This window comes from Hylobates moloch, unplaced genomic scaffold (assembly GCF_009828535.3).
Source record: "Hylobates moloch isolate HMO894 unplaced genomic scaffold, HMol_V3 SCAFFOLD_1, whole genome shotgun sequence".
Taxonomy (NCBI): domain Eukaryota; kingdom Metazoa; phylum Chordata; class Mammalia; order Primates; family Hylobatidae; genus Hylobates; species Hylobates moloch.
Window position 1 is genome coordinate 8,801,938 of NW_026652276.1, and position 26,432 is coordinate 8,828,369.

Here is a 26,432-nt window from a genome sequence, read left to right on the forward strand (position 1 = left end):
CAGGTAAGCCAGCTTCCCTCAACCCAGAAAAATTATGCCTTTGCCACAGGAGCCATACTTATGCTTCCACAATGGCCAGGGAAAAACCTAATGGGAACAGATTTTTTTGCATGTGTAGCAAAGTTAGTTCCAGAGAGAGAGAAAGAAGCCTGGTTTGCACTGTAGCAGAACCACTGGAACAATATGCTCCCTGTGTCCACGGCCCAATCCTTCCTGGACACCCTCCTTTCTAGGGCACAGGGTAGCACAGTCACATACACAGTAGATCATGCCAGGACCTGCTGACACAACCCTACTCCCAAATTTGCAGGCAGGAGAGTGAAGCAATGTCTGTACTCTATACATAGTCTTACTTTTTTCTTTTCTTTTTTAAAGTAGCTGTTTCAGCATTCAACTGGGGGCAAGAAGGGTTGGGGGGTGGAAAAAGATAGTGCAGGCAAACTTTCTCAGTGCTATTCCATCCCTCTATGTGTCCCCACTCCTTCATGCCTCTGAAGTTATGGCAAGACTAGGTAAAGAGTTTTGAACAATGTTGAGACCCTCTTATATTTACCCTGAACAAATAGGATTTTGACACTTCTTGACCACACTCAGCTGCCTGCAAGAGTGCTTCCTCCTATAGCAAGTCACATCGGGAGAATTCGCTGAAAAAAGGTTTTTTCCTTACAATTGCAAATGAAAGTATAAAATATATCACCAAATTTTAAAGTGTGCATATGTCCTCATCTCAGCTGTTGACATCATATTTATAATCATGAGCACGCCAGGTTTTCTACAACTTAAGAAATTCTATGAGCATATTACTTTTCCAACTTTATCAGTAAACATTGATTTCTGTATAATGCAGAAACCAGTTAAATTATTTCTGGCTGGGTGCAGTGGCTCACGCCTGTAATCCCAGCACTTTGGGAGGCCGAGGCTGGCGTATCGCCTGAGGTCAGGAGTTTGAGACCAGCCTGGCCAACATGGTGAAACCCTGCCTCTGCTAAAAATACAAAAATTAGCCGGGTATGGTGGTGGGCACCTGTAATCCCAGCTACTCGGGAGGCTGAGGCAGGAGAATCACTTGAACCCAGGAGGTGGAGGTTGTGGTGAGCCGAGATCGCGCCATTGCACTCCAGCCTGGGCAACAAGAGTGAGACTTCATCTAAAAAAACAAACCAGAAATTTATAACACTAAGTACTAGAAAGAGTGCAGAGAGCCAGGTGCAGTGGCTCACACCTGGAATCCCAGCACTTTGGGAGGCTGAGGTGGGCAGATCACTTGAGGTCAGGAGTTCAAGACCAGCCTGACCAACATGGAGAAACCCCATCTCTACTTAAAAAACACAAAATTAGCCAGGTGTGGTGGTGCATGCCTGTAATCCCAACTACTCAGGAGGCTGAGGCAGGAGAATCACTTGAACCCGGCAGGCGGAGGTTGCAGTGAGCTGGGATTGTGTCATTGCACTCCAGCTTGGGCAACAAGAGTGAAACTCCATTTCAAAAAAAAAAGAAAGAGTGCAGAGAAAGACACTGGCTGAGTATAAACCAGTATAATCTTTTGTAATTCCATAACATATGTGACAAGCAGTAAAACTATTCCTAATCTTTGGCCCAGAGTCTATCCTGAGAAGATACTCAGAAATCAGACAAAGATGTTTATTACTATCACTGAGCTATTTGCAGTTCATTGAGTCAGATGATGAATGTTTACGGAGTGCCCACTATGATCCAGGCTTTGTTCTAGGTACTGGGGATTTAGCAGTGAACAAAAGGGACCAAGAGCTCCGCCTTCATGGGGCTCACGTTCAGGCAGGTCCTGGCTCCACAGAGCTCCCAAGCTGGGCAGTGACCAGCAAAGGTCTCTTCCTTCCCTTGGCCTCTGCGACATCCCAACCTCAACATTTCATGCCAAACATCTGACTACATTTAAATTTAATTGTTTTTTTGTTTTTTTGTTTGTTTGTTTTTTGGTTTTTGTTTTTTTTTGAGATGCAGTCTTGCTCTGTTGCCCAGGCTGGAGTGCAATGGTGTGATCTTGGCTCACTGCAACCTCCGCCTCCTGGATTCAAGCCATTCTCCTGCCTCAGCCTCCTGAGTAGCTGGGATTACAGGTGCCCGCCACCACGCCTGGCTAATTTTTGTATTTTTAGTACAGACAGGGTTTCACCATGTTGGCCAGGCTAGTCTCAAACTCCTGACCTCAAGTGACCTGCCCGCCCCAGCCTCCCAAAGTGCTGGGATTACAGGCGTGAGCCACCGTGCCTGGCCAAACTTGATTGTTAATCCATTTCTTTCAATCAAAGTGCTGCCTCTCTGAATACTTGTTTTCCCTTACCTCCAACTTTTTAAAAAGAAAAAATTTTAAACATGCAGAAAAATCAAAAGAATAGCACAATAAGCTCCCATATGGCCTCAATCTGGAGTCAAAAATCTATTAACTCCTCACATGTTGGCATCCTCTCTCTTTTCTCTTTCTCCCTCCTTTATTTCCCCTAAACTGTGTGAAACTAAATTGCAGACACCATTATTCTTCACCCCTAAATACCCAGCATACAGCTTATAAGAATAAGGACATCCTTCTATATAACCACAGTGCCATTATCACACCTAAGAAAATTAACAATCATTCTATATTTAATATCCAGGCTGCTCCAGTGTGGTGGCGGGCGCCTGTAATCCCAGGTACTCTGGGATTGTCTGAGGCAGGAGAATCACTTTAACCCAGAAGACAGGGGTTGCAGTGAGCCAACATTGCTCACTGCACTCCAGCTGGGATGACAGAGTGAGACTCTGTCTCAAAAAACTAATAATAATTACACACACACGCACACACACACACATCTCCAGGCCATATTCAAATGACCCCATGGCCCCCAATTGTCCTCAAAATTTCTTTCACAGCTGGTATTTGTGAATCAAAACTAAATCATGCCACTTGGGCCATATTAAAAAGATTGAATCAAACTCTAAATGCGCTGACTATAATTACACATTCTACATAGGTAACAAAATATCACATGTACCCTATAAGTATGTGTCAATACATTTTTAAAAGATCTAGTCAAGTTTCATCACTGCATTTGTTGGTTTGCTGTCTTTACATTCCTGTAATCAAAAAAGATCTCTTCATCTTTCTTTTTCTGTGACTGACTCTTTCAAAAATACAGGCCTCTTATCTTGTAGAATGGCCCCATTGTGAATTTGTCTGCTTCTTAGTGTATTAACTTGTTCCTTTATTCCCTGTATTAGTCTGTTCTCACACTGCTATAAAGATACTACTCGAGACTGGGTGATTTATAAAGGAAAGAGGTTTAGTTGACCCACGGTTCTACGTGGCTGAGGAGGCCTCAGGAAACTTACAATTATGGCAGAAGGCGAAGCAGACACGTCTTACATGGCAGCAGGTGAGGGAGAGTGTGTGAGAGTTCAGGAGAAACTACCATTTATAAAATCACCAGATCTCGTGAGAATTCACTCATTATCATAAGAACAGCATGGGGGAAATCACCCCCATAATCTGATCACTTCCCTCCCTTGACAGGTAGAGATTGCAGGTCCCTCCGTCAACGTGTGGGGAATACAATTAGAGATGAGATTTGGGTGAGAACACAGAGCCAGACCATATCACTCCCTGTGTCTCCTTTAAACTGGGAGTTGGGTCTACGCACTTGATTGGACTCAGATTAAACATTTTCAGCGAGAATGCATCCAGGTGATGTATACTTCAAGCTGCATCCCATCTAAAGGCATTCGTGTCAGCTTGGCCCATTATTTCTGATGCTACATTTGATCATTTGGTTAATTTGGAAGTTGCCAGATTGCTCCAAAGTAAAGGTACAATTTTTCCTTTTGCTACTAATAAGTTATCTGTAGAGTGATGGTTTGAGATCAGACAAATATACTCTTTCCTATTAGCCTTTTAACCAATGGCTTTTAACATCCATTATCAATCTTTCCTGAACCAACTATTACATTGTTGCAAAATGGGAATGTTCTAGCACTCCTCATACTTACATTAGTTGATTTTCTTCTGTGAAGAAGACTCTTTGTTTTTTGGTTTGTTTTCTTTTGTTTTTGAGTATGACTATGGACTCATGGTCATTGTATTTTTAATTCAATGTGTCTTAATCCATGATTGTCATATTCCTTCTGAGGCTCAAACTGTCACATAGGAGCCCCTCCCAGCTGGCTACGGTGTTCCTTGATATCACCCCAGCTGTCTTTGAACACTTCCTTGCTTTCAGACACAGCATGCTTTCCTACGCTTTCTGTATCTCAGACATGGAATCAGCCATTTTTCCAAGGAGCCCTAGCTCCGTTTAGTGGAGAATCGTGTTTAGAAACCAAGATCTGGGCACGAGATGTGCTCGTTACTACTGATAGGTCACTGCTGCTAGGACTATTCAGCAACCAGAGCTAGGAAATTGTGCCCATGTATGTGTGCATGTGAGTTCACATGAATACCCTAAATCCAATACACAGTGATGGTTACGCCCTGATTCTATATCTCACTTTTCTTTTTTTGAAATTTTTTATTTCCATAGGTTATTGGGAAACAGGTGGTGTTTGGTCACATGAGTAAGTTCTTTAGTGGTGATTTGTGAGATTTTGGTACACCTATCACCCGAGCAGTATACACTGCACCCAATTTGTAATCTTTTATCCCTCACCCCTTTCCCAACCTTCCCCCCAAGTCCCCAAAGTCCACTGTGTCATTCTTACATCTTTGCATCCTCATAGCTTAGCTCCCATTTATGAGTGAGAACATAACAACGTTTGGTTTTCCATTCCTGAGTTACTTCACTTAGAATAATAGTCTCCAATCTTATCTAGGTAGCTGCGAGTGCCATTAATTCATCCCTTTTTATGGCTGAGTACTATTCCATTGTGTGTGTGTGTGTATATATATATATATAGCAGATATATATTGCATATATCTATATTGCATATATATATATAGCATATATATCTATATATAGATATATAGATATATCACAGTTTATCCACTAGTTGATTGATGGGCATTTGAGTTTTTTGCAATTGCGAATTGTGCTGCTATAAGCATGGGTGTGCAAGTATCTTTTTCGTACATGTTTTTCTAACAGTGAGACCAGGTCCTCAACATCAGTATGTTGTGAGACATTGCTCTACTCTACAAATGCACACAGAACAATTTCAGAATGACTCCACCTGTGCCATAATCAACAGTAAATCTAATGTCTTGGTTGCTAGGGCTGCTGGAACAAAGCACCACAAACTGGGTGGCTTTTAAACAACAGAAATTTGCCCTCTTGCAGTTCTGGAGACCAGAAGTGCCAAAGCAAGACATCGTCAGGGCCACACTCCCTCTCAGAGCTGTGGGGAGAAGCTGCTCCCTGCCTCTCTCTGGCTTCTGGTGGCGGCTGGCACCCTTGGCACTCCTTGGCTGGCAGATGCCTCACCCCAAGCTCTGCCAACGTCTTCACATAGCATTCTCCTTTCTCTGTGTCTGTGTCTGTGCATCCAAATTTCCCTCCTCTTATAAAGACACCAGCCATTGGATTACAGCCCACTCCAATCCACTTCAACAAGGATCCTATTTCCAAATCAAGTCACAAGCATGGGTACCAGCGGTTAGGACTTGAGTATATATTTTTAGGGAACACAACCCATAACACCAACTAAACAAAGTGTAAAATTTATCTCTTTCTAGAATAGATCTCAGTCAGGGTATAAAAATAGAGTACTGTGTTGAAAAATTACTTGAATTAAATTTTTTTTTCCTGTGGGGTTATGTTATCAATGTCATAATCACTTAGGTTCATTTGTTTTGGTTTATTTTCAGTTCTAGAGTTTTTTTCATACTTTTAGATTTCTTTTATTATTTGAGCATATAAAACATGTGCATGGCTTATAAGTCAAAACTATAGGCCAGGCGTGATGGCTCATGCCTGTAATCCCAGCACTTTAAGAGGCCAAGATGGACAGATCACCTGAGGTCAGGAGTTCAGGACCAGCGTGGCCAACATGGTGAAACCCTGCCTCTACTAAAAATACAAAAATTAGGCGGGTGTGGTGGCAGGCGCCTGTAATCCCAGCTACATGGGAGGCTGAAGCAGGAGAATCACTTGAACCAGAGAGGCGGTGGTTGCAGTGAGCCGAGATTATGCCACCGCACTCTAGCCTGGGCAACAGAGCAGGACTCTATCTCCAAAAAGATATATATATATACATTCAGAAAAGTCTTATCCCCTAGCCCAACTCTGGAAGTAACCATTTTTATTAATTTCTCTTTTTTCTTTCCTTATTTCTTTTTGGAAAAAAAAGAAGTGTGTGTATAATCGTCTCGCTTCCCTTTCTATCATTAGTTCACAAAAGTAGCACACAACACAGATACTCCATCCCTGGCTTCTCTCACTGAAAGTGGGAAATCACTTCATTTCAGTCCCAAGACACCTTCTTCATTCTTATGTCTACAATGCCATAGCACTCCTCTGGGTGACCATACCATGGTTTATTCAACCAATCTCCTTAGGATAGGTACTTAGGTTGATTCCAATATGTTACTGTCAAAAATAATGTCACAGTGAATAACTTTGTGCATATCTTTTCTTATTTCAGAATGTGTGTCTGCAGGGCAATTATTAAACGTGGCATCACTGGGTGGAAGGGTAAATGCACTTGTAGTTCTTTTTCTCTTCTTTTCTTTTTTTAGTTTTTTCCTAGATGGGGTTTACCTCTGTCACCCAGGCTGGAGTGCAGTGGTGCGATCTCAGTTCATTGCAACCTCTGCCTCCTGGGTTCAAGCAATTCTCCTGCCTCAGCCTCCCAAGCAGCTGGGATTACAGGTGTGTGACCACCATGCCTGGCTAATTTTTGTACTTTTAGTAGAGACGGGTTTTCACCATGTTGGCCAGGCTAGTCTCAAACTCTTGACCTCAAGTGATCTGCCCGCCTTGGCCTCCCAAAGTGCTGGGATTACAGGCGTGAGCCACCATGGCTGGCCTGCACTTGTAGTTCTATTACTTAGTGTCAAATTCCCTTCTCTATGAGGTTGGATAGTTCTGTTCTCCAATCAGGAATGTATTTCAATGTCTGTTTCCTCTGAGTTTTAGTTTGGCAATCACAAGAGATTTCAATCTTGAAAATGTAGAGCATTCCGGGCCGGGCGCAGTGGCTCACGCCTGTAATCCCAGCACTTTGGGAGGCTGAGGCGGGCGGATCACGAGGTCAGGAGATCGAGATCATCCTGGCTAACACAGTGAAACCCCGTCTCTACTAAAAATCCAAAAAATTAGTCGAGTGTAGTGGCGGCGCCTGTAGTCCCAGCTACTCGGGAGGCTGAGGCAGGAGAATGGCGTGAACCTGGAAGGCGGAGCTTGCAGTGAGTCAAGATGGCACCACTGCACTCCAGCCTGGGCGACAGAGCGAGATGCTGTCTCAAAAAAAAAAAAAAAAGAAAAGAAAATGTAGAGCATTCCACCTTTAAGGTAACTATGCAGTCGGTGGAGACAGCACAGGAAGTACGGAAACTGAGGCCCTGGGTTTGAGGAAGGGATAGGATATATTCTCAGGAGTTTTCAACGAGAAGAAATTTTCTTTTGTTGTTCTCTTCTGTCATTGCTCTGACTCACGCCTGTGGAGAAGGCTCTCTTTTCTCCTGGTAAGAATCTATCACTTCTTAACAGAAAACTCAGCTGGTGACAGGTTAGAGACTCTCTTTTTTAAGAACAAATGCTAATTTCAAATAGAAACTTGTATTTCTGGCAAGACTTTCCTCTGAGAACCCCACAAAAAAAGGAAGGAAGGAGAGACCTATTAAGGGCCATCTATCTTTTTAGCCAAAGCTCAACAGAGAAGCAGGCCTAGACAGCCTGCTGACTCTGTGACAAATAAAAGCTACTCCAAGGGCTGAGCAACATTTTAGAAACAGCAGTAATTTAACATGCAATCTTCACTGCATGGAAAAAATGAGACATGGCTTTAAAATTAGAAAAAGCAGCTGCAACTGGTCAGTTCGGGGGAGAGATGAACAGTAAGTGAAAAAAAAAAAGAAATTTCACTTCTCTGCTGGTAAACTGATTCTCCCCCTGGAAAATAATGGTACTACTTGAGCTCGAGGTACACTCATCATTTTCTTTTTTTTCTTTTTTCTTTTTTTTTTTTTTTTTTTTTTTTTTGAGACGGAGTCTCACCCTGTTGCCCAGGCTGGAGTACAGTGGCACGATCTTGGCTCACTGCAACCTCCACCTCCCAGGTTCAAGCGATTCTCCTGCCTCAGCCTCCCAAGTAGCTGGGATTACAGGCGTGCACCTCTACGTGCTAATTTTTGATTTTCAGTAAAGTCAGCGTTTCACCATGTTGGCCAGGCTGGTCTTGAACTCCCGACCTCAGGTGATCCACCCGCCTCGGCCTCCCAAAGTGTTGAGATTACAGATGTGAGCCACCGCGCCCAGTGGTACACTCGTCTTATAAGGGAGTAGGAAAGAGAGAAGATTTACATTAATACGTGGAAGGAAAAGGGTCTGGAAGATGTCCCTGTCTCAGTAAATCAGTCGATTCACCGAGAGGAACCCGACAATCCCTAAAGAATGTCCACATGCTTTCAAGCTTCCCCCAGATCTGCTGATTCAGCAAGTACGTAGAAAGCCTCAAAGGCATACTAGGTGCTCTGCCCCTCACAGCAACAAGTGGGGCAGGCTCACTCAGGCCAGGTCCTGTCTCCTTGCCCAGTCCAACAGGACAGAGAGTTAACTTCCCAATAAAGTGATCAGGGTTTCTGATAGCCCAGGTGAAGTTCTCCACCTAGCCACTGGATGGGATGGGGGACTTCCTGGAGGAGGTGGCATTGAGCCAGTAAAGGTGGGATGCAGCCATGCAGGAGGGCAGGGAAGGGCTTGTGGTATTAGGGAAACCTGCCTTTGAGTGGAGGTGGTGATTTCTTTGGTGACTCATCTGATGGGACTATGGCTTCCGTTTAAAAGGAAGAAGCATTCTGGTTAGGACTTGTATATGTGGATTTATGGAAGGAAAAGGGGAATTTCTGGAAAAGGGACTATTTTTATAACCAGGCAGATTACAGTATCAGGTAAGTGCTTTAATTTTCACGATGCCAAGAAGTAATTTACTGTAAAATTTGAATTCGTGATTCTTTGCAAACTGAAGAGCTTTCGCAGAGGTAGATTTATGTAGTGAATTGAGGTGTTTTTCCCCCAAATAAATCTGGAGACTACAAAGCAGTCCATCATTTTCAAGTGGACCAGGCTCCCTATGGCTGCGTGAACGCTTTAAACCCATGCTCTACATTTATGCGCATTAAGGGATTGATGTTGTTTCTTAAAGTAACTTTCCCCCCCTTATTACATAAGTGACACATTTATGGTAGAAAAAATTTTAAACACATATGAGTAAAAGCGAAACCGCCTTTGCAAAATGATGACTGAGCCAGTGAAAGATCTAACTTAACTGACTCCATCTTCCTTCTAACCTCTAAGCTGTCCTTGTTCATTCCTGGGCGTAGGCTGAACTAACTTTGGGAGAAACTTAGTTTATAGTTTATAGCTTAAACAAAGACCGTAACAGCCCTTTCCCAAAGCAGACCTCCTTCTTGCCTGGGGACTAGACTGCCTTTGTAGCACTAACATTAGCCACAGATTAGAAATTATGGTTCAGGAGTCGTGCAGCTGGAGGTTACAAGATTCTGACCCTCCCTAAACTGCTCCTAAGATCAGTGCTTGAGATATTTTGCAGACCCTGCACTTGATGGATCAGCTGGCACCACCCAGATCAATAAACTGGCTCATCTGATCTTGTGGCCCCCACCCAGGAAATGACTGAGCACAAAAAGACAGCTCCGACTTCCTATGATTTCATCTCCGACCAATCAGCACTCCTGGCTCATTGGCTTTCCCCGACTCACCAAATTATCCTTAAAAGCTCTGTTCCCTGAATGCTCCAGGAGACTGATTTGAGGAGGAATAAAACTCTGGTCTCCCTCACAGCCAGCCCAGCTCTGCGTGAATTACTCTTTCTCTATTGCAATTCCCCTGTCTTGATGAATCGTCTCTGTCTAGGCAGCCAGCAAGGTGAACCCCTTGGGCAGTTAGGAAAGGAGGAAAATTCCCTTAGAATCCAACCAACCAGCAACAAGTACTACGAAATATTTTTGGTGATCAATCTTCTAGTCCTTTAAAAAGTATATATGCATGCTTAAAATTCCACATATAAAAGTCTATTTATAAGCAAAGTAAGAGCATACTACCATCCAGTTTTGCAATCTGCTTTTTTATTTAAAATACTATGGATGTCTTTCCAGATTATTAAATGTTCTTCTAAAATAATGTTTAATGCTGTAGTCTTCCATTTGAGAAATATGTGATCATTTAAATAGTCAATCTATTATTGTACATTAAATATTTCCCTGTTATAAATAACACTAAAAAAATCCTCGCTGCTTATTTTTTTGCACAGACTATCAATAGTTCACTAGGAAATATTCCTAGAAGTAGAATCTCTTTGCCAAACAGTGTGGAGCATTTGCAGATTTATGATATGTGTTGTCAGACTGCCCTCTGAAAGGTTGTATCCATTCACACTCCCACCCCCAGGGGCAAATGACAGCTTCCACCCCTTGGCGACTTCCACGCCTTGGCGACCACTGGCTGTCCATTTTCAAAACTCTTTGATTGCTGTGTTTCTGATATGCTTTTGAAATACAGTGTTTTTCTTTATGGTGATATTCATTTATTGTGTGCTAATTTGTACGGTGCTATCACCAGTTTCCTTATGAGACACTCTATATTAATCATAGTGAAAAACGATGAATTCTTGGGAAGAAAGGAATTCTGTCAACATTACAAAGTCAAGGACCCAGAAACAAGGATTTTAGTGGCACGTCACACCTGTGTCTCAAACATCTCTCCTAGACGGACCCATCCCTACCCAAAACACTGGTCTTCTCATGAGACCTCAAATTTTTTTTTTTTTTAAGATGGAGTCTCACTCTGTCGCTCAGGCTGGAGTGCAGTGACATGATCTCGGCTCACTGCAACCTCCGCCTCCCAGGTTCAAGCGATTCTCCTGCCTCAGCCTCCCGAGTAACTGGGAGTAGAGGCGTGCACCACCACGCCCAGCTAATTTTGTATTTTTAATAGAAACGGGGTTTCACCATGTTGCTCAGGCTGGTCTTGAACTCCTGACCTCAGGTGATCCACCTGCCTCGTTCTCCCAAAGTGCTGGGATTACAGGCATGAGCCACCGTGCCCGGCTGAGACACCAAATTCTTGAACAATTAGTCCTGGTAACTCAACAAAGAACATTCTACAGGATGTTAAGGGTGAAGTAGTTGTTTCTGTTTCAATAGGAAATGTAAAGTTTTCATATTACATACTAGCTTTTCATTATGGAAGATACTTTTCTAAAATCCAGTTATTTGTAATTTTCAAGGAAAATTTTCTAATTATTAAATACATGCTACTTCTTCAAGTCTACTTTGTTTAGTCTACTAAATTTTCAAGTGAATATTTTTCTTTCTTGTTTCATAAAGTTTCGCTCCATTTGGTTAATGGTTAAGGCAATGCATTCTCTGTTACCACAGTAAATGCATTTTAGCACTAAATGTAGACTACTTAAATAATAATAATATCACTTTCTATTTGTTTCATTTATTATAGCTTACAAATTGGTCTCACTAATATGGAACTACATCAGATTTAACTATGTAGTTTATGAGGTGATTTAAGATGAATAACTCTGAATGCAAGGAAATGGGACTGTTCATTCCTTTACAAGTTGAGTCCTTTTTCTTTTTTTTTTTTTTTTTGAGACTAAGTCTTGCTGTCACCCAGGCGGGAGTCCAGTGGCGCAATCTCGGCTCACTGCAACCTCTTCCTCCCAGTTTCAAGGGATTCTCCTGCCTCAGCCTCCCGAGCAGCTGGGATTACAGGTGCCCACCACCACACCCAGCTAATTTTTGTATTTTTAGTAGAGATGGAGTTTCACCATTTTGGCCACGCTGGTCTCGAACTCCTGAACTCTGATCCACCTGCTCAGCCTCCCAAAGTGCTGGGATTACAGGTGTGAGCCACCACACCCAGCCTAGTTTGAGTTCTAATTAAGAATATAAGAACCCTGTGGCCATAACCTGACATCTAAATTATGTGTACCTAGGCAACTCCTGATCTCATTCACTTCAAATTTCACCCTCAGCATATCCGGGAAATTACCATATTTATTTCCTTTTTTTATTTTTTAAGACAGGGTCTCACTATGTTGCCCAGGTTGGGTCTTGAACTCCTGGGCTCAAGGATCGTTCCAAGTGATCCTACATCTTGGCCTCCCAAGGTGCTGGGATTACAGGCGTGAGTCACCACACCAGGCCTATAGTATTTACCCCTTAGGTGCCCCTTGCTTCAGGATGCTTCTATTGGTCAAAAGCCCAGGCTCCTCTTGGTCAAAAGCCCACAGCCAAACCCCCAGACCCTATGTATCCCAGGATCCTTGGTTAGGAATAGTCCAGAGAAACCCATATCTCAGGATGTCCCTTGTTTTCCACAGTTTCAGATAAACACACAAGAATCCCCGCATCTTATCCACAAGTTATCTGGGGCAGCCTGTTTTAGGCAATTCATTTCCATGAAGGCTATGCAATAGACTGCATCTCATAATTGGCGATATGGCTGCAATTTGTCGAAGTCTTTTAAGGACATATGAACCATCAAAATGCTTAGGAAATTCCAGTGTTTCACTAGCCAAGCAACATCCTCCAGGCTGCCTCTTATGCCCGGAAAAAAGAGCAAAATTCTTGGCCTTCTATTTTTGATTCAGAAAATGAATTCAGCATAGCAATCTCCATTCTTCAGCAATTAAGCCCTGAGATGATGGATCTGCTTCCCATGACCATTGAAACTCATCCAGTGCTACCATCTCTCCTTAAAGCAGACAAGGGTTTGTAGGTGTCTCCTGATCCCTCTGGCCTTTTCCCTAGTTAGCCAAAAGCATGACCGTCCACCAGAGCAACACATCCCCAAAGAACAAAAACAAAACACTCTTCACTTCACCAAAACACTGAATCCAGTTTTGATGGTTTTTTGGACTCACAAAGACAGATCATAACTAGCTACCTCCCCCAAGCTTTAGGCACCAATCTCAGAAGCCATTACCTGCTAGTTCCCAAAGAGATCGGTTGAAGACACATCATTGACCCAAGACACACAAGATGGGATACCAAGTAAAAGCTGATGATCCACTCAATAACTGCAGGAGAAGAAAGACTCACGCCAAGGGCATGGCCCCACAGAACCCACTGGCTTCCCTATATTAACTCATGAGCCCGCCCCTTCCCAATGCCTCCTAGAAGTGCTGGTGCTGAGGATGCAGAGATCAATGGCCTCTTCATAGTTGCCCCCAAAAAGCTCAGGTTCACTGGGAGGAGAAACCGTGCAGGCAGTGCTAACAGAAGACAGGGCAGGGCCTGGGAGCTGTCAGGAGTGACTCGGCTTTCATCTGGGCGGCCCCAGCCTGGATTGTCCATTAACTCCATTGAGCAATGAATTACCCACAAGGTATTGAAGAGTCACTGAAGATAACAGATGTGTGGGGTCAGACATGTGTGAGGAAAATTAACAGAGCAGCTGCATTTAGGACAGATGGAGGGAGGGACAAAGAGACCAGAGGAAAAGAAGGCTGTTAGAGGAAAGTGGTCACTGTGTTCTAAATCAGATTACAGGCTGGGTGCAGTGGCTCACACCTGTAATCCCAGCACTTTGAGAGACCGAGGCAGGTGGATCACTTGAGGTCAGGAGTTCAAGACCAGCCTGGCCAACATGGTGAAACCCTGTCTCTACTAAAAATACAAAAGGTAGCCAGGCATGGTGGTGCGCACCTGTAATCCCAGCTACTCTGGAGGCTGAGGTAGGAGAATCACTTGAACCTGGGATGCAGAGGTTGCAGTGAGCCGAGATTGCGCCACTGCACTCCAGCCTGGGCTATGAGAGTGAAACTCCATCTCAAAAATAAATAAATAAATAAAATAAATCAGATCAGAGACCTGCAAAGTTACAGGACAGTCTACAAGACCACTCTCACTTTTGACATGAACGGCAGAGTTTGGGGGTGCCAAATTCACCCTCAGTTTCAATAAATTGCTAGAAGAACTCACAGAACTTACTGAAAGCTGTCATACTCACCATTATAGTTTATTACGGTGAAAGGATACAGAGTTAAATCCGCCAAGGGAAGAGATGCATGGGGAGAGTCCAGAAAAGTTCTACTCACGAAGCTTCCAGTGGTCTTCTCCCTTGGGAGTCACAGACAGCGCTAACCTTCCCCTTGGTAATGTGTGACAACATGCACAGCGCACCATCAACCAGAGATGCCCACCTGCGCCTCGGCGTCCAGAGTTCCCATTAAGCCTTGGTCACAAAGATGTGGCTGGCTGCCCCGGTGGCTGACCTCAGTCTCCAGCCCTTCTGGAGGCAAAACTGATACGACATGACCCAGAGACCCCACCCTATCCAGAGTGGCCCAAGGCTCCTGGGTAAGGAAAGAGCCTCTTTTCAGACAGCACATTCCAACAGCTCAGAGAGCACCTCCCAAGATCCTAGGGCAAAAGCCACACCTCTCTTTGGGTCAAGTTAATTCTTTACCACACAGGGATAGACTGATTTTGTTTTTAACTTATTTCCATAACATGATACAACCCCACATTTACAAATTATCTTCTTGATGAAAAGTAAGGAAAAATCTCCACCTCCACCTCACTGGTAAAATACTTCCAGCCACACAACAAAACAATTTATTTTTGGAAAGTCTCCCTGTGGCAAAATCTTTTCATCCACAGAGTATGGGTTTCTTGGTATCTCACTGCTGCAGCGACAGAGGCGGTCCCTTCCTGAGCATTTATCCTACCCTTTTCCTCACTTTCCCCCTAGATTTGGGGGTCCATTTAACTCTTGAGGCTGTAGCCTTCTGTGGATCGACTGCTGGTTCTGCCTCTGTGAATTAAATTTGTTGATTTTCAAAGCAAGTAGAAAATGTGTTCTGAGAGTGACAAAAATAACCTACTGTGTTTATGGATTTAAAAGATACAGTTAATTAAAAGCTATCACATTTCCTATATATATTTGAGAAATGTCTTCTCACTACCAAAAAGAAAAAAAGAAAATTCAATGCATTTTCCTAGTAAATATAATAATACAAATGTTTTTAAACATTTGATAGTCTGGTGACATGCCATGTGACCCTGAAAATAGAATAAGTGAATAGCAATGTGCAGTTCCTTATTTTATACAATATAGTGTTGAATCACTATCGTATATTTCCAGAGTTGCCATTAGCCAGCTATGTGGTCTTCTTTTTTTTTTTTGAAATGGAGTCTCACTCTGTCAACCAGGCTGGAGTGTAGTGGTGCAATCTCGGCTCACTGTAACCTCCACCTCCCGGGCTCGAGCAATTCTGCCTCAGCCTCCCAAGTAGCTGGAATTACAGGCATGTGCCACCACACTCGGCTAATTTTTGTATTTTTAGTAGAGACAGGGTTTCACCACGTTGGCCAGGATGATCTTGAACTCCTAACCTCAAGTGATCTGCCCACCTCAGCCTTCCAAAATGCTGGGATTGCATGCGTAAGCCACCAAGCCTGGCAGGTCTTGAGTTTCTAATTTAACCCTTTGGTCTGTTCCTTTGGTAAAATAAAAGTATTGAATCAGATAATCTCAGCTTCCATCCACTTCCTTCCAATTCCAGAGATTCTCCCTCAGGATCAAGGAAAATTTTATAAACATAAACAAGAACTCCTGAAGGCTGAAGTTACTACGTAAATAAGAATGCACTTTGCTTCCAATATTTAACTTTTATAACCCAAAGGAAAAAATAATCTTTAGATAAAATACCTAAAATAACTAAATACTTATTTTAAAAAATATAACATTAATTCATTCACCAATTATTATTTTTTTTTTTTGAGACAATGTCTCACTCTGTTGCCCAGGCTGGAGTGCAGTAGTGCAATCTTGGCGTACTTCAACCTTCGCCTCCTGGGCTCAAGTGATCCTCTCTCCTTAGCCTCCTGAGTAGCTGGAACTACAGGCGCACACTACGATGCCTGGCTAATTTTGTCGTTTTTTCTTTTTTAGAGACGAGGTTTCACCATGTTGCCCAGGCTAGTCTTGAACTCCTGGGCTCAATCGACCCACCCACCTTGGCCTCCCCAGGTGCTGGGATTACAGGTGTGAGCCACCGCACTCGGCCCATTCTCAGATATTTATAGAGCACCTACTATGTGCCAGTCAGGTATAAATATTTGAAATATTTATCAATACTTTTTTTGTGAATGATTTAGAACAAAATGTCAGTTAAAAGGAGATTTTAATAGCAGCCTGCCTAACAAGCACTAAACGCAATGGAAAATGGAACATGTAGAATTTAGCTGAAGGTTACATGCCTTAGAACTCAGTGACTTTCTAAACTGATTTTATAATTACAAAGATATTTTTAGCTTATTTTTTACTGGAAGACTTTATGCTCATCTTAATATATGTAATTTCACTTTAATATTTTCTTTAAAAAAAAAAAAAAGAATCTTCCTCTTTGGTGCAGCAGAGCATAAAAGGAATAGCTTCCATTTAGTGTTACATCAAATTCAGGGACGGTGAAGCCACACAAACCAGGCGGTCTTATGTTTGCCCATAGAGTGTTTTTCTTTTTCTTTCTTTTTTTTGAGATGGAGTCTCGCTCTGTCATCCAAGCTGGAGTGCAGTGGCGCAATCTCGGCTCACTGCAACCTCTGCTTCCTGGGTTCAAGCGATTCTCCTGCCTCAGCTCCCCAAGTAGCTGTGACTACAGGTGCGTGCCACCACGCCCAGCTAATTTTTGTATTTTTACTAGAGACGGGGTTTCACCATATTGGCCAGGATGGTCTCAATCTCCTGACCTTGTGATCCGCCTGCCTCGGCCTCCCAAAGTGCTGGGATTACAGGCATGAGCTACGGTGCCCTGCCTCATAAAGTGTTTTTCTCTGGCTCCTGATGAAAGATGAGTGAGGCAGCAGGGTGCCCATCCTGAGGAGCCCATGGCTTCCTGGAAGGATGCCCTCATGACAGAACATCACAGTGCCAGGCAGCAACTGCAGGCTGGACAGCAGAAGGGGCCTGGTGGGGACACCCAATGTGCCTAGACCTGGAAGGGCAAGGGCATCACTAGGAGAGCACAGTCCTAGGGGAGGGAACAGCACTTGAAGAAGCCCAGAACCTGGAAAAGTGTGGAGAGGCCAAAGCCTCAGAGAGCTGGGGAGGCCAGTGCCCACCACCAAGCTCACAAATGCATGGGACAGCTGGTGAGGGGCCTGTCACAGCACAAGGGGCTGGGCTTCACCCTTGGAGGGATGGGATTCCAACCAAGATGTTTGAGCAAGGGGTTGGGGACAAAATCAGACCCTTATTGTCAGAGAGGGGCAGAGAGAAGGATGGCCTGGGGAGAGGAGGGACTTGGCAATTGTCCAGTTACCAGGGAAGGGGACCGCTTGTGGGATCCAGGGAGCTTGGTGAGCCATTGGCACACTGGGTGACAGGAAGTACAGAAGCGGAGGCCAGCGCCCAAGTTCTACTTGGCTCCTGGTTTGCCGCTGGGGAGGGGAGCTGGGGGAGACAGTGGGTGTACTGTCAGTTATGCTGAATTTTTGTTGTTTAGGGGCTGCTGTGGACTGAATGTTTAATCTCTCCCGCAAAATTCCATCACAAGGTGATGACATTGGAAGGTAGGGCCTTTGAGAAGTTGGGTCTAGAGGGCAGAGTCCCTATGAATGGGTTTAGTGCCATTTATTTATTTATTTATTTATTTTTGAGATGGAGTTTCACTCTTATTCCCCAGGCTGGAGTGCAATGGCACAACCTCAGCTTACTGCAACCTCCGCCTCCTGGGTTCAAGTGATTCTCCTGCCTCAGCCTCCCAAGTAGCTGGGATTACAGGCATCTGCCACCATGCTTAGCTAATTTTTTTTTGTATTTTTAGTACAGACAGGGTTTCACCATGTTGGCCAGGCTGGTCTCGAACTCCTGACCTCAGGTGATCCACCCGCCTCAGCCTTCCAAAGTGCTGGGATTAAAGATGTGAGCTACCGCACTCAGCCCTTAGTGTCCTTTAAAAGAGACCTCAGAGAGCTCCCAAGCCCTCTTTCTAACACATGAGGATACAAGAAATCAGCTGTCCGCAGCCAGGAAGCGAGCCCTTCACAGAACCAGCCCAGGCTGGCACCATGATCTCAGACTTCCAGCCTCCAGACTGGGAGAAATAAATTTCTGTTGTTTATAGGCCCTTAGACTACAGCACTTTGCCTGAACTCAGACAGAAATCGATACTAAGAAGTGAAGGTGCTGCTAAAAATGTGGTCGTGGCTTTGGTAATGGGTAGAGGCTAGAAGAGTTTTGAGGTACATGCTAGAAAAAAAGCCTAGATCGCCATGGATGGAATTTGAAAGGGGACTCTGGGCCAGGCCTGGTGACTCACGCCTGTAATCCCAGCACTTTGAGAGGCCAAGGAGGGTGGATCACGAGGTCAGGAGTTCAAGACCAGCCCAGCCAACGTGGTGAAACCCTGTCTCTACTAAAAATACATAAAGTTTAGCCAGGCATAATGGTGCGCACCTTTAATCTCAGCTACTTGGGAGGCTGAGGCAGGAGAATCACTTGAACCCAGGAGGTGGAGGTTGCAGTGAACCAAGATCGTGCCATTGCACTCCAGCCTGGGCAATACAGCGAGACTCTGTCTCAAAAAAAAAAAGAAAGGTGATTCTGGAGAGAACTCATAAAGAATAGCGGGGAGCTGTAGAGAACACTTGTATCTTTGTAGCCAATACTAAGTCATCATGAACAGAATGTTGGTAGAAGTATGGATTTTACCATACCAGTTACCATTCTAATGAGGCCTTGGAAAGCAATAGGGAGCATGTCATTGGACACTGGAGAAAGGGCCGTCCTTGTCATAAAGTGGCAAAGAACTGGGCTGAATTGTGCTTTGTGGAAGGTAGAAATTGGATATTTAGCTGAGTGGATTTCTGGGCAAAGCGTTGAAGGAGTGGCAGCCAGATGATTTCTGAATAGTCTCTTGAGTCATTCTCCCCTTGCCTGGAAGAATCACATGTGTTTTCAGCCAAATGGTTCTATGTCCAGCCCTGTAGGGTCTAAGAAGTCCAACAATCTTCCTTCCTTCATTTTGTCCCACTTTCTCAGTTTCCTCAGGCCCAGCTGGCACTGTTTCTGCTGTTAGAATCTCACCTCTATTCTTGGCTTTTGTTGGGACGGTTAAGTCTGTGTTTCACACCCACACTCATCTCCTTATCAAATGGTCTGTCCATCACAGCCTTGGTGTTCTCTTCTGAATGTTTTCTCATAGCTTGTAATATGGAAAGCCTGAGGATTCTTTCAAATCTTTGAGTTCTGCTTACTTTTTGCTTAACAGCCCCATCTTCAAATTACTCTTCTCTTCTCAAATTTTACTATGTTCGTCAGGAAGAACCAAGCAACTCCTTAGACACTTTGCCCAGAAATCCACTCAACTAAATATCCAATTTCTACCTTCCACAAAACACAATAGCTTCACACCTCTGACAGAGAAGCGTGGTATGAGCCACCAAATAATGGAGAGGCACAGAGTAGACAGTGCCCCACCCAGCTGTGGGGGTGACAATGCCACACCAGTGGGCACTGCAGGCAGAGCATCAAGACAGAGAGCATTATTCTCCAGCTTTGGAGAATCTTCCTCATGGAATTTGCCTTGCTAGGCTTTAAACTTACTTGGGACCTGTCATCTCTTTCTTGTTCTCTTCCTTCCTTGCTTTCTCTCTCTCTTTTTCTATTTCTCCCTTTTGGAATGGGATTTTTTATCCCCTGCCTGTCTCACCATTGTATTTTGGAAACATAGAATTTTTCTAGTTTCACACGTTCACAGCTGGAAAGGAATTTTTGCCTCCGGATAAATCACACCTTGGGTGTCACCCACATCTGATTGAGATGATATTTAGATGAGACTTTGGACTTCAGACTTTAGAGTTGATGCTGGAACAAGTTAAAACTTTTGGGTTGTTAAGATGGAATGATTGTATTTTACATGCAAGAAGCACATGACTTTTGGGGGACCAGGGGTGGAATATTATGGACTGAATGTCTGTGTCTCCCCCTCCCCCAACATTCACATGTTGAAATCCTAACTCCCAGGGTGATGGGTATTAGGTGGTGGGGCCTTTGAGAGGTGACCAGGCCATGAGGGTGGATCCCTCATGAATGGGATTAGTACCCTATAAAAGAGACCCCAGAGAGGCCAGGCGTGGTGGCTCACACCTGTAATCCCAGCACTTTGGGAGGCCGAGGCGGGTGGATCACAAGGTCTGGAGATTAAGACCAGCCTGGCCGATATGGTGAAACCCTGTCTCTATGATATGGTGAAACCCCGTCTCTACTAAAAATACAAAAGTTAGCCAGGCGTGGTGGTGGGCGCCTGTAGTCCCAGCTGCTCGGGAGCCTGAGGCAGGAGAATGGCTTGAACCCAGGAGGCAGAAGTTGCAGTGAGCCAAGATCGTGCCATTGCACTCCAGCCTGGGCAACAGAGCGAGACTCCATTTCAAAAAAAAAAAAAAGAGAGAGCCCAGAGTACTCTCTCCCTCTCTTTGCATCATATGGGGCTACCATGAGAAGTCAGCAGTTGGTGACACAGAGGAGGGCCTTACCAGCAACAGACCATGGTGTCACTCTGAGCTCAGCCTTCGAGCGTCTGGAACTATGAGAAATGTGTCTGTTGTTTACACCGGGTTCTGTTGACACCCTGTATTACTCCACTCTCACGCGGCTGATAAAGACATACCTGAGACTGGGTAATTTATAAAGAAAAAGAGATTGAATGGACTCACAATTCCACATGGCCTCACAATCATGGCAGAAGGCGAAAGGCACGTCTTACATGGCAGCAGGCAAGAGAGAGAATGAGAACCAAGCAAAAGGGGTTTCCCCTTTATAAAACCGTCAGGTCTTGTGAGACTTATTCACTACCAGGGGATCAGTATGGGGGAAACCACCCCCATGATTCAATTACCTCCCACCACGTCCCTCCCACAACACGTGGGAATTATAGGAGCTACAATTCAAGATGAGATTTAGGTGGGGACACAGCCGAACCACATCACACCCAGTCTATAGTATTTTGTTATAGTAGCCAGGACAGCCTAAGATGTGGGATGGCCACATGGAGATGGCAGTGAGCAGAGGAACACACCAAGGGCAGGAGGTGGCTGCCTGGAGATACCTGGGTCCATGGGAGTGAGTCAAGGAAGGGCAGTGCTTGGCTTGGGAAAAGACCAGATGGTTGTCTTGAATATTCTCAGGCCGTAAGGGCATGAAGAGCTCAGACCTGCCCGTTCTGGCCCCGAAGGGGGAACCAGGGCTAAGTGGCAGCTTTAGGGACTGGCTTTGAGTCTACCTGAACACCCTTTTCTAGAGTCAAAGCTGGGGAAGTCAGACCATGTGGGAAGGAGAGCTCCCTTCCAGGCAAAAAGCTTAATGCTTCTCAGCTTCCTCCCTAACCCTGCCTTGATCACACCTGCCTTATTCAAGACTGGTTAAGGATCCATTAAAGCCAAACAATTAACGAGTAACTGCACCGCTGCCACCAGGAATGTTTGCATCCCCCCGAAGGAAGAATTTGCTAATTTAAACAAATGCCAGGTGGGTGGAGCGTGCGGGGGACTATGCCCCGCACTCCACCCCTGCCCCTGGGGTATCCTCAGGGCCGTAAAAAGGACAGGCCCGGCTGCAGGCGCAGGCCACGGTCACCCAAGGGCCCACCTAGGTGAGCCGGCTGGCCTCCGGAAAAGGACACTGGGCAGCGTGCCAGGGGCCTTCGCGAGGGTGGGGCGGTGGGGCATCCTCGCCACACCTGAGCAGACAGCATGATCCCTGAGCAGAGGGCGGCTTGGCTTGGCCCGCAGGCACCTCCAGGCCTCGCTCTTCCAACTGTCCGTTCTGCTCTTTCTCATCCGCGAGCGGACTGACCCAGCTAAGGCGAAGGCGCAGAGTCCAGGAGTCGATGTCACCAGGCAGGGCAACCCGGAAGAGGTTTCGGGCACTTGGTTTCTCCTCTCGTGCCCCCAAACCCATCCTGGACCCGCCAGGGTCGTGCGTAGCTGAGCGTGGCTCGTCCTGCGCCCAGACTCGCCCGGGAAAGACCTCCGCGCTGGCCCCCTCCCCATCGCAAGGCTCAGGAGTGGGCTTGCAAGCAGCCCCTGAGACCCCAGTCTCCGCCTGGAGCAGAGACAAGACGGAGACCCCCTCCAGCGGGGACACATTCCCCGAGGCCGGGCTGGGAGCTTCAGAGCGGGTCGCCGAGCTGCGACCCTGCAGGAGACCGCAGGGGGTGCCCGGCGTGGGCAAGGCGGAGGTCTGCGGGCACTGGGGGGCCGAGGGTGGCCTCGCCCGCTCCTTCCAGGCTTCCACCGCCGTGAGGAGTGGGCGGGCAGGCAAAGGCGCAGCTCCTGGGCCCCCGCAGCTCTGCCCCTCTCCGGGTCGGGGCACGGCGGCGCCGGGGAGGAAGGCGCGAGCCCGCGGCAGGCCCCAGCCCGCAGTCGGCGCTCGCGGGGCCCGGGTCGCGCCCAGCCCCGCCCGGCCTCGCCCCCGCCGCGCGCGCCCCTCCCGCCTCCCCCGTTGCCGTGGCAACCCCGGGAGCCTCCAGGCGCGCGCCCGCCCGCGGGAGTGCTCGGCAGCGGTGGCGGCGGCGGCGGCGGCAGCTCCGGTCGAGCCGCGCGCGCTGCGACCCCGCTCCGCAGCCCGCTAGTCGCCCCCGACCCAGCCCCGCGCCCCGGCGTGGCCCCCAACCCGGCCCCCGCACCCGCCCCGCCGCCGACCCCATGGAGCTGCTGGCCGCTGCCTTCAGCGCCGCCTGCGCCGTGGACCACGACAGTTCCACCTCGGAAAGCGACGCGCGCGACTCGGCGGCGGGACACCTGCCCGGCAGGTGAGGACGGTCGCCCGTCCCGGCCCCGGCGCGCCGCCCCCGCGTGCCTCTTTCCCAGCTTGCTCCCGGGGCCCCGGGCACCCCCTGCGCGGCCTATCCCCACTCCTCCGCCGCGGGCCCCCGCCGCCCCCACTCCCACCCCCGGGTCCCGTCGGGCCCGCACCCCATAGGGTGGGTGGTGAGCCCCGGCCCGGGCCCCTGGGACCCCGGTCCCTGCCCAGAGTCTCCTCCAGCTCCCTCGTCCCGGGCGCCCTGGTCGTGCGCGTCCCGCTCGGCATCCCCTTTCCGCGCCGCGTGGCCTGGGGACGGGAGGATCGGAGTCCGAAAGGGGCCGGGGGCCGAGTGACGGCGAGGGGCGCCGAGTGGCTTCCTGGCCGCGGGACCCGTCGGGCTGTCGGAGCGGCGCCGGAGAGTGGGCACGGTGCGCCAAGTTTCCACCGCCTGCCCGGGAGCTCCAAAACCATGGAGGTTTGGGCGGGCTGGTGTGGAAATGAATCACTCGGTCGCGCCCTGGTGCGGTGACAAAAAGGGCCTTTGGGGCCCGCCCGGCCGGGAGGGGCGGCGGTAGCTGCAGCCGCTGCCCCTGGACGGTCCCGGGTAAGGTCCAGCTGGCCAGCAGCCGCCTGTGCGCACGCCCGTCGCGAGCCAGCCGAGGTGAATCCTTGCTTAAAAATAACCAGCCCCTGTCCTCCTCCCTCTCTGGCAGTGAGTCGTCCTCCACCCCGGGAAATGGGGCCACGCCCGAGGAGTGGCCGGCCCTGGCCGACAGCCCCACCACGCTCACCGAGGCCCTGCGGATGATCCACCCCATTCCCGCCGACTCCTGGAGAAACCTCATTGAACAAATAGGTGGGTGTCTCTGCGGTAACCGGGTTTTATTTGGGAAACGCGGGTCCCTGGAGGACTCTGGGGGTCCTCCTGCTCATGGGATGCCGTTGTGTTTCATACGTAGGAATGCGTCTGACATGGGTAAGGAAAGCTTTTGACATGTTTGGCTCTAAATGGTTCCGCAGGCAAAACTGCTGCATTTTAATAGCGCTGCACAAGTGGGCTTTAGCAAACATTTTTGTCCTGCTCTCTGCGGAGAGGTCTATTTGCCCAGCTCTTGTCTGGTGGGAGGGCTGTCTGACCCCTTATCACTTCTGCCAGAAAGAAGGGGTAAAGCAGCGCTGCTGAGCTGTGCAGCGGGGAGGACTCCACTATCCCCCATCAGGGAAGACCTGGAAGCCAAACCGGCTGCTGGGAGCAGAGTTGGGCTAGAGGGGGAGGTGGGTGAAGGGGGATTCTGGGAAAAGCCTGGTGCGATTCAAGAAGAGGAGGCGGTGGCCAACTTTGCACAGGGAAAGGAAAGACGAAGTAGGGAGGAAGCAAGAGCCCCAGAGGCCCTTGGCTTGGGAAGGGAAGCCTCTCCAGGAATATGGCCTGGAAGGGAAGCTGAGGCTCAGCCTGTGTGGTCCAATTGCTACACAGCTGCACCTGAAGCGCTGTGAATAGGGAAAATGGATTCAAATAGTGACCCAAGAACTTCAGTACTTGCATTAAAAAAAAAATCGCTAGTGACATCAAGCTAGTTCTCATGTCGTCACGAGAGGCACCCGTGAATGAATAATATAAGTTCCCTTACTCTGAAAATGGTTCCAGCTGCTTAGAAAGTCTTTTCGTTCTTCATTGTTGTCAGAGCAGTCGACAGTCTATCTGTTAAATAAAAATTCTAGGTTTGGAAAATTTCTTCCCTAAATATTCCCTAAATATTTCTTCCCTAATTATTGTCCTCCAGTCCCAAATGCTTGGACAGACACGACGTGTCTCCAGTGGGGAAGTGGAGCTTCCATCGCCACCGGAGGCCCCGTGCTTGGGAGACCTTTCCCGGGCAGCCCACTCTTCCCTGGCAGGGATCTTTCTAAACTGAGCCCCGAGAGGAGCTGAGCCCTTGCGAAGCTGAGGGGGTGGAGCGCACACTGCATGCTATTAAGCTGCGCTGACTCCAGGAATTTTGTTCCCAGTGGGCCCCCTCCACGTGTCAGGCTGGGTGGTGGTGGTGGTGGTGGTGGCTTTTCCCTTTGTTTGCTGGGGGAATGGAGAGGGGCTGATCTGAAACTGATGCCAATTAGAAAATCCTTATCTTAAAACAAAGGCCCCTGACAACCCCTTTCTCCCAGCTCTGCCACGCTGCTGCATCTGACTTAGCATAGCCGGAGACTTTGACCTCCACCCTCTTGAAAGGGCTCCTCTTTGGCTAAGATCAGTGTCATGACCAGGAAGGACATCCAGGTTGGGGAGGAGATTGTGCCTCCCTTCTGCACTGTGGGTGTGTGGAGCTGTCTTTCTTGGAGACGGCTGAACCTGCTGGGCCGGTGGCAGAAGTCCGAAGCTGGCTGGCAGGGTCCCAAGCTCTGGTGCCTGGTCGCTTGGGGCGTCACTGTGCTCATCTGGGAAGCAGCAGGGCCTCTGTTGTTCTGAATCGTTCCTCCTGCTACCCCCTGCAGGTGTCTGCTGGTGTCTTGGTGAATGTCTGTTCCTGGCTCCTGGGCCTGACCCATAGTAGCTCAGCAGTGTTGATTGACAGCCCAGGGCTGTCCCCGCCCTCTTCTCACCTCTGTCATAGACTTGAGGTCTGTGCTAAGCAGATCCCTGCAACAGCCTAGCTGCCTTCAGCTCTGTGAGTTCAGCAATTCTTTGCCAAGTGTTAGGAAAGGATGGCAGCTTCCTAAAGATGATTAAGGGGGAAGGAAAGGAGGATGAAGGCTCCAAGTGGAGCCTTCCAGTTCCACTTGGAGGTAATTCCAAGTGCAAGCCTTTACAGGTAAAGTTTATTTCCATTTAAAGTTGTGCCGACTAAATGTACAATATATAAAATAGGAAAGCATGATCTATTGACAGTACATTGATTACAGAAATTTAATATGTTAATATAGTTCCTCAGGTAAAGAAAACTTATTCGTTTTGTAATCTGAATTTAAGGCAAATAAAAATGAAAGGTTATGAGAAATGGTTACACACTGTATCAGGTAACTGTGTAACACAGTAACTCCAGAAACATTGGTGTCTAAATTTGTATTCTAAATACCCCAGAAAAACGTATGAAGTTTTTTGTTTTTGTTTTTGTTTTTGAGACGGAGTCTTGCTCTGTCGCCCAGGCTGGAGTGCAGTGGCGCGATCTCAGCTCACTGCAAGCTCCGCCTCCCAGGTTCACGCCATTCTCCTGCCTCAGCCTCTCCGAGTAGCTGGGACTACAGGCGCCTGCCACCACGCCCGGCTAATTTTTTGTATTTTTAGTAGAGACGGGGTTTCACCGTGGTCTCAATCTCCTGACCTCGTGATCTGCCCGCCTCGGCCTCCCAAAGTGCTGGGATTACAAGCGTGAGCCACCGTGCCCGGCCGAAGTTTTAAGAGGACTCTAAGGTTACTTGTATTGACAGTCTTGGGCTGCAGGTAACAGAATATCTAACAAAAAGTGATCTTAAACAACAAAAGTG

The 26,432-nt window shown here is 47.3% G+C and overlaps 1 protein-coding gene across 2 annotated transcripts in view; it reads left to right on the top strand.

The window, feature by feature from the left end:
- Window positions 1-26,432, top strand: part of NGEF (neuronal guanine nucleotide exchange factor) — a 92,184-nt gene that overhangs the window by 22,488 nt on the left and 43,264 nt on the right. Inside the window, exons 1-2 of one of the 2 annotated variants that reach the window (XM_032753773.2) lie at window positions 22,668-22,956; window positions 23,663-23,805. In XM_032753773.2, the coding sequence (XP_032609664.1) occupies window positions 22,850-22,956; window positions 23,663-23,805 (250 nt within the window). In that variant the 5' untranslated portion in view covers window positions 22,668-22,849. Of the gene's footprint in view, window positions 1-22,667; window positions 22,957-23,662; window positions 23,806-26,432 lie in introns of those variants that run through there. The other variant, XM_058437147.1, reaches the window with a different exon arrangement.